The sequence below is a fragment of the Maylandia zebra genome, linkage group LG3, assembly GCF_041146795.1.
Source record: "Maylandia zebra isolate NMK-2024a linkage group LG3, Mzebra_GT3a, whole genome shotgun sequence".
NCBI lineage: Eukaryota > Metazoa > Chordata > Actinopteri > Cichliformes > Cichlidae > Maylandia > Maylandia zebra.
The window spans coordinates 21,488,516-21,497,516 of NC_135169.1; the positions used below are offsets into that span (position 1 = coordinate 21,488,516).

At 40.3% G+C, this 9,001-nt stretch overlaps 1 protein-coding gene across 1 annotated transcript; it reads left to right on the forward strand.

Annotated features, from left to right (window-relative positions):
• Positions 1–5,284: 5,284 nt before the first annotated feature.
• LOC112433151 (tripartite motif-containing protein 16) lies at positions 5,285–8,276 on the forward strand. Its single transcript, XM_024801457.2, has one exon. The coding sequence runs from the start codon at positions 5,336–5,338 to the stop codon at positions 7,010–7,012; it is 1,677 nt and encodes a 558-aa protein (XP_024657225.2). The 5' UTR covers positions 5,285–5,335; the 3' UTR covers positions 7,013–8,276.
• The last annotated feature ends 725 nt before the right edge of the window (positions 8,277–9,001 follow it).

The following is a 9,001-nucleotide window of genomic DNA, read 5'->3' on the forward strand; positions in this document are numbered from 1 at the left end:
TCCTACCGCGGTGATGTTAAATTGGAGTGAGACGTCATCATAGCAGCTTTGACTGGCAGCTGCAGTCACGGAGAAACTTGCGTATCTCTGTTCGGGAATAGCAGATAGAGCCTCTGAGAGGAGGGCCAGCGTTTACGCTACGAAGACACGACCGAGTGTTTTAACCTGACAGCCTGAGGTGTTCTTCAGTAAACTGGACTACCCGACAGAAGGACCCGAGGCCCTGCTGCACTTTTTCGGTAAGTTAAACGTGTTTGTAAGCTAATCCGTAACTACCGTCCTTAGCTCGGTCCTAAGACCTAGCTAGCTAAGATGAGGACTCGGCTGTCAGGGTTCGTTTAGCTAATCTGTGCAGGTGAATGAATTTACCCTGACTAAAGAAATCAAGAGAAACGCCCCAGGCTGCTCAGTCATTAATTATCGTCACTGTACTTTTATTACAAGTGTTATACTTTAAAAACAGCAGGCTGCATCCTGCTGCCGCTGAATATTAAATATGTGCAAACAACAGCATGTTTTCAGTCTCTTGCCACATCGGTAAAGACAGTAACATTTTTTTTTAAAGCTTGAACTTCAGTAACTCCTCATTAATCAGGAACTATGGATTAAAGTACTGTAGTGTACTGCAATACTGAAAAAAATGCAAGAGAAGAACTTCAGATCCTGAGTGTGTGAGGACAGAAGAATCAGCTTTATTTCAATTTTGAGGGATAAAATTTATATTTGAGTTCGATGGTTCTGTTCTCTTTGTGACTACAGGAGCTGCCCTCAGATTCAGACCTCAGCACCACCCAGTGACAGCAGACAGATCATCCAACATGTTAACTGCAAAATGAACTGATGAAAACAGTACAAAGGTTAAAGTACCACATGTGCTGTCAGTGAAAGCTGCAGCTGTTTTATTGATAAAGTTAAAAACAAAAGGATTAATCACTCATGTAACTGTGTCACTATATATCAGCATTAACAGGACCTCAGTTTGGTGTTTCACAAAGCTGCTGATCTCAGACCTGCACAGCTTCCGTTTTAAACACTTGATGTACTCAGCTGCATGAAGAGCATATGAGATTTTCTCTAAAACAATTAAATAAAACCTGATGAAGGTCAAAGGTCGTCACTTGTATGTTGAACTACAAACTTGTCATGTGGAATTCTTTCACAGTTTTTTGCAGATAGTGTGTTATTTACCATAAAGTGATTCAGAGTTATTCATACCAAAGTAACCAGAGAGGATCATATGTTTTTAAATATGTAACTTTCTACAGGACTGAATATATTATGTTTATGTAAAAGTCCGGAGCCATCTTTTGTGTGTGTGTGTGTGTGTGTGTGATTTACATTGCTGTGCTTGAGAGCCACCATCTACCGGAACCAAATTCCTTGTATGTGTCTGCATATATACTTGGCCAATAAACACGATTCTGATTCTGATCTGTTTGACCATCACCAGTTAATCTGTAACACCGGCAATATTTATTCCCTTGGTTTGTTGCTGTGTGTGATTGCCAGAAGGTGAGTTCTGATCGCATTATGTTATGTAGGTTAAATGCTCTTGGGTGTATTTGTTCACTTGAGTGTATGCAATTGCTGTTTTTGCAAAGGCACTATTCAAGCTACTAAGCTGTTGTGTTGCGACAACGCCGGTCTCTGCGATTCTTTTGGTCCTGGTAGAGATCACGCTGAGATGTTTCCATGTTTTACACAATCCTTTTATTACCCATTATTCTTACAGATGCATCTGGAGATCAGCACACTGCATCCTATGCTAAAGGCTGATCTAAAGAACTCCACAAAACAGTTACAGTTAAAACTTCTGGTCTCTTCCCCCCTACAGTAAACACCCCCACAATGGAAATAGATAAGATAAGATAAAACTTTATTAATCCCTCGGGTGGGTTCCTCTGGGAAATTCTGTCTCCAAAAGCACAGCACCGACAGAAGTTACAGAGTTACAGAATATTATACACACACACACACACACACACACACACACACACACACATATATATATATATATATATATATATATATATATATATATATATATATATATATATATATATATATATAATAAAATATACGAAGGGGATAAATAGAATAAATAGGAATAAAAATACAAGTAAATTGCACATTTCAAGTATTGAGGTCTATTGCACCATTGACAATAAAAAGAAAACGTATTGCACAAAAATACACTAGTACAGTGGCCAAGGGTGCTGACACCCTGACCCCCATCTCCTTTTAAGGTAGTGTCTCTTTTGCCCTTTGTCTGCCCCTCACCCTCAGTAACTCTTGCTTTCTCCCTGGGGGTGGGTGTTGATTGTCCTCCTGTCCTGCACCTCAGTTCTTTGTTCCCATCCCAGGCCCATTTTTCTATTTTGTATTCCCATTAACCGCCATATTGTAATATTACAACCAATCCCCAAATATATTCTCTTTAACTCTGATCTATATTAAGGAATCTACAGGGAGTGCAGAATTATTAGGCAAGTCGTATTTTTGAGGAATAATTTTATTATTGAACAACAACCATGTTCTCAATGAACCCAAAAAACTCATTAATATCAAAGCTGAATGTTTGTGGAAGTAGTTTTTAGTTTTAGCCATTTTAGGGGGGTATCTGTGTGTGCAGGTGACTATTACTGTGCATAAATATTAGGCAACTTAACAAAAAACAAATATATACCCATTTCAATTATTTATTTTCACCAGTGACACCAATATAACATCTCCACATTCACAAATATACATTTCTGACATTCAAAAACAAAAGAAAAACAAATCAGCGACCAATATAGCCACCTTTCTTTGCAAGGACACTCAAAAGCCTGCCATCCATGGATTCTGTCAGTGTTTTGATCTGTTCACCATCAACATTGCGTGCAGCAGCAACCACAGCCTCCCAGACACTGTTCAGAGAGGTGTACTGTTTTCCCTCCTTGTAAATCTCACATTTGATGATGGACCACAGGTTCTCAATGGGGTTCAGATCAGGTGAACAAGGTGGCCATGTCATTAGTTTTTCTTCTTTTATACCCTTTCTTGCCAGCCACGCTGTGGAGTACTTGGACACGTGTGATGGAGCATTGTCCTGCATGAAAATCATGTTTTTCTTGAAGGATGCAGACTTCTTCCTGTACCACTGCTTGAAGAAGGTGTCTTCCAGAAACTGGCAGTAGGACTGGGAGTTGAGCTTGACTCCATGCTCAACCCGAAAAGGCCCCACAAGCTCATCTTTGATGATACCAGCCCAAACCAGTACTCCACCTCCACCTTGCCGGCATCTGAGTCGGACTGGAGCTCTCTGCCCTTTACCAATCCAGCCATGGGCCCATCCATCTGGCCCATCAAGACTCACTCTCATTTCATCAGTCCATAAAACCTTAGAAAAACCAGTCTTGAGATATTTCTTGGCCCAGTCTTGACGTTTCAGCTTGTGTGTCTTGTTCAGTGGTGGTCGTCTTTCAGCCTTTCTTACCTTGGCCATGTGTCTGAGTATTGCACACCTTGTGCTTTTGGGCACTCCAGTGATGTTGCAGCTCTGAAATATGGCCAAACTGGTGGCAAGTGGCATCTTGGCAGCTGCACGCTTGACTTTTCTCAGTTCATGGGCAGTTATTTTGCACCTTGGTTTTTCCACACGCTTCTTGCGACCCTGTTGACTATTTTGAATGAAACGCTTGATTGTTCGATGATCACGCTTCAGAAGCTTTGCAATTTTGAGACTGCTGCATCCCTCTGCAAGATATCTCACTATTTTTGACTTTTCTGAGCCTGTCAAGTCCTTCTTTTGACCCATTTTGCCAAAGGAAAGGACGTTGCCTAATAATTATGCACACCTGATATAGGGTGTTGATGTCATTAGACCACACCCCTTCTCATTACAGAGATGCACATCACCTAATATGCTTAATTGGTAGTAGGCTTTCGAGCCTATACAGCTTGGAGTAAGACAACATGCATGTAGAGGATGATGTGGACAAAATACTCATTTGCCTAATATTTCTGCACTCCCTGTATTCTCAACAGTTGTAAACTAGTCCAAACATCTGGCTATGGGGTGCCGGGCCGGCGGCGCGATCGTTGCTTCCTCCCCACGGATGGCTCCGATGGGCCGGGCAAACTTGTGATTTTTTTCCCCACCACTGAGCGATTAAAACTGACTTTTTGGTTTCTCCACCTGCTGAATCTCACTTTAACCTCTGACTGTGCTCATTTTCCTGTTAAGAGGCAAAGGCACTTTGTACAATAATGGCATTAAAAAAATTGCAATTTAAAAAAAAAATCCTTCTTTTTCTTTTGACTCAAGTTGAATACGATTAGAATTATTACATTACTATAGCACAAGGTTCAGTTAGCTTTATAAAAAAAAATAGGTGGGAGAAATGTCCTGCAAAGAACTGCTTTTTACTTTTTTTTTACTTTGAGTACATTTCAAAGCCTATACTTAATTACTTTTACTTGAGTAAAAAAGTTGAACCAGTACTTCAACTTTTACTGTAGTAAAGTGTTTTTTAACACTAGTGTCTGTACTTCTGCTTAAGTACAGAATGTCTAGACTTTTGCCACTTTTGACTGGTTCTCACATACCTGTATTTAGCCACGTTCCTGTTAAAAATGATTGTAGAAGTTGTGATCAACTCAACTGTAACAACAGAAAAATATTTTTAAAGGAGTCAGGGTTTCTTTTTATTATTCCTGTCAAACATTTATCACATTTTTATGGAGATGAATGTGTTTGAAAACACTTTAATTTGTTTACTGCCTCATATACCAACTACTACACCTGCTGCACCCTCTCACCTCTGATGGTATTTGAGGGAGAGAAACAACTGAAATGAACATAAACTTAAATGCAACATAAGCATCATGTCAGTGGCTGCCTTATCTGTATGTTTAGGATCATTATCCTCCTGCATTGACTGAAACTGAAGGACTGTTTGTTAACTTCGGTGAGAACTCTGACATTTCTAAACTGAAGTTTATTTATATAGAAGAAAGTGTTAACAAGCTTAAACGTTGATGTGAGCAGTAAATAAAGGGTTAAACTATCAGTATCAGTATCGCTCTCAAACTGCTCCTCTTCCTGGAGTGAAGCACAGCCTGATAACCCTCCCTCTTCTTCCTGCTCTTAAACACAGCACCTCCTCTCTGTCCACGTGTTTCCTCGTTCCCTCCCCCTCAGATCTGCAGTTTGAAGATGGGTGTAACCAACATGTGGTGACGTGTAAGTTTCAGAGCTGACAGGCTCCATTCACATTTTGAGATCAGAGCTCAGACTAGTTTCAGTTATGAGGAAGAGAAACTCACACAGTCACTGACACTGAGAGGAGAAATGGCGCAGAAAGGAGTTCAGCTGGATGAAGAAACCTTCTCTTGTTCCATCTGTTTGGATCTACTGAAGGATCCGGTGACTATTCCCTGTGGACACAGCTACTGCATGAACTGTATTAAAGCCCACTTTGATGAAGAGGACAGGAAGGGAATCCACAGCTGCCCTCAGTGCAGGAAGACTTTCACACCGAGGCCTGTCCTGGAGAAAAGCATCATGTTAGCAGAGTTGGTGGAGGAGCTGAAGAAGACTGGACTCCAAGCTGCTCCAGCTAATCTCTGCTATGCTGGACCTGAAGATGTGGCCTGTGATGTCTGCACTGGGAGGAAGCTGAAAGCCATCAAGTCCTGTTTAGTCTGTGTTATCTCGTACTGTGAGAAACACCTCCAACCTCACTATGATGCAGCTCCGTTAAAGAAACACAAGCTGGTGGCCCCCTCCAAGAAGCTCCAGGAGAACATCTGCTCTCGTCATGATGAGGTGATGAAGATTTTCTGTCGTACTGATCAGCAGAGTATCTGTTATCTCTGCACAATTGATGAACATAAAGGCCATGAAACAGTCCCAGCTGCAGCAGAAAGGACTGAGAAGCAGAAGGAGCTCGAGGTAAGACGACTAAACATCCAGCAGAGAATCCAGGAGCGAGAGAAAGATGTGAAGCTGCTTCAACAGGAGGTGGAGGCCATCAATGGCTCTGCTGATAAAGCAGTGGAGGACAGTGAGAAGATGTTCACTGAGCTGATCCGTCTCCTCCAGAAAAGAAGCTCTGATGTGAAGCAGCAGGTCAGATCCCAGCAGGAAACTGAAGTGAGTCGAGTCAAAGAGCTTCAGGAGAAGCTGGAGCAGGAGATCGCTGAGCTGAAGAGGAAAGACGGCGAGCTGGAGCAGCTCTCACACACAGAGGATCACAACCAGTTTCTACACAACTACCCCTCACTGTCAGCACTCAGTGAGTCTACACACTCATCCAGCATCAATATTCGTCCTCTGAGCTACTTTGAGGATGTGACAGCAGCTGTGTCAGAGACCAGAGATAAACTACAGGACATTCTGAGAGAGGAATGGACAAACATCTCACTGACAGTGACTGAAGTGGATGTTTTACTGTCACCACCTGAGCCAAAGACCAGAGCTGGATTCTTAAAACATTCACATGAAATCACACTGGATCCAAACACAGCAAACACACGTCTGTTATTATCTGAGGGGAACAGAAAAGCAACATTTATGAACCAACAACAATTTTATTTTGATCATCCAGACAGATTCACTGGATGTTATCAGGTTTTGAGTAGACAGACTCTGACTGAATGTTGTTACTGGGAGGTGGAGTGGAGAGGGAGAGGAGTTTGTGTAGCAGTCACATTGAAGAATATCAGCAGAAAAACGGGCCTAAATGAATGTTTTCTTGGATACAATGACAAATCTTGGGCATTACGTTGTGACACAAACAGCTATAAATTTTGGCACAACAAAGTCCCAACTGTCCTCTCAGGTCCTCGGTCCTCCAGAGTAGGAGTGTACCTGGATCACAGAGCAGGTATTCTGTCTTTCTACAGCGTCTCTGAAACCATGACTCTCCTCCACAGAGTCCAGACCACATTCACTCAGCCGCTCTATGCTGGAATTCGGTTTTGTCACTCTGATGGAGACACTGCAGAGTTGATTAAAGTCAAATAGAGAAGACAGGTTCATGTTGATCCCTGACCATTATATGTACTTGTGTAGTTTCTAAATGAGGCTTTACATTTTAGAAGCTGAGAAGTTCAGTGGTCCATTGATGTGTGAAAATAATATTGCACTGATTCAAACTGTACTTACATTTATATACCTTACATCAATATAAATCTGAATTTGTTCTTATGGCTGATAACCATGGCACAACCTCAATTCCAATGAAGTTGAGACATTGTGCCAGATCTGTTTCATCTCAATTCAGAACCAAGAAATTCAAGGTCATCCATGTCTTTATGTCTTTAAGGCATTCCTGCAGTTAATTGTTTTTGCCATCTAGTGCTATGGATAGATAAAGATGGGTTACATCTGCATAGCAATGAAAATATGACATGCCTCCCAATCATACTGCGTAAGGGAAACTATATAATGTAAACAAAGTATAGTTAAAATTTTTAAATATAAAAACAAATAATACGGACCTGTATATTGTGGAGAATAGAAATGTTTATTTGCCCTAAGCTGAGTCCTTTAGATAGTTTAATCTGACTGAATGTGCAGCTGCTGTACAGAGACAGAGTGGGTTAAGTTTGAACAGTTTCTGTTTTAAAAGTTGGAATGTTTGGCTGTACATGGAAATATTTATCGTGCACTCACACAATTTTGACTCTTTCTGCGTGGAAATAGTAGCTTTTGACTTCGTGGTGTTTGAAATGAGGGAAGATACAAAAGTAAAATGTGTAGCAAACATGTGATAGAATTATACAATGGAATGACCATAAAAATCCCAAAACTGACCTTGACCATAAAATTGACAAATAGACTTTAATAATGCATTTCTGTGTTCAGCAAGTCACGATGAACCTGAAATCTGATTAATAACACAAGAGATGTGCCTTCACCCTGCTAAAAGGGATGGAGTGGTAGCTCAGCTCAGATTGTTCACATGTTTTGCATTCTGCTATGTTTTCAGGCTGATTAAAGCTTAAATAATAAAGTGCATTGTGTCATTAATCATGGTAATCTGCATCAGAATTTCAGAAATGTGTCTGTCCTGCACCTGGTGAAATCTGTCATCAAATCAGAACATTAACAGTGTATTAAACACATATTACTGTGCATCATGTCATCAGGAATGTTTTTGAAAAGAATTATAAGACACTAGTGATTTTAATGTATTTTAATATATTTAATGTTTTTAATGTATTTAATGTATTTTAATGTGTGCAATGTATGTCTGTAACACATTTCATTTTTTCCCACAAGAATAAACATGTAATTTATGTCTATTTCATTTATCTTTTTTTTTTTTTACTGGATTATGAATAATGTAAATGAATAATATTCAGGCACCTCATTGAACGGTTTTCTCCCCACATACATACCTAATATGTATATATTAGTATTACTAGTATATTAATATATACCTAATATGGAACAATAAGGACATCTATTATAATGTTTTTATTATCATACAAAGAATTTGTGGACAAATTCAAAATATCCATAAGAATCTGCTGTAGTTTTTGATGCTGTAGCAAAAAGTGTCCTCATATATACACTACCAGCCAAAAGTAGCCACCTTTAGCAGACATAACAGGCGAGCACACTTGTGGCATTCTTTCTACAATAGAAATTAAACATTCTTCAGAAAGTTCTTCCCATATCTGTTGCAAAAGTTCCGATAAATGTGTGGCACTTGTAGGTTGCTTTGCTTTCTCTCTTCTGTCCAGTTCATCCCAAACCTGCTCAGTGGGGTAAGTCTGGATACTGTGCTGGACACTGCATATTTTCAAGCTTACCAACTTGTTCTTTTTTCCTGAAATAGTTCTGGCATAGCTTGGACTTATGTTTTGGTTCAGGGTTCCTCTCACTCTGTACAAGTCATCGACCCTGGATCCAGCAACACAGCCCCAGATCATCACACTTCCTCCTCCATGTTTCACAATTGATGCCACACACTGTGGAACCATCCTTTCACCTTCTTGATGGTGT

Bases quoted from the DNA above. Each gene is read 5' to 3' on its own strand.
- LOC112433151 (XM_024801457.2), top strand. From the start codon at position 5,336: ATGGCGCAGAAAGGAGTTCAGCTGGATGAAGAAACCTTCTCTTGTTCC.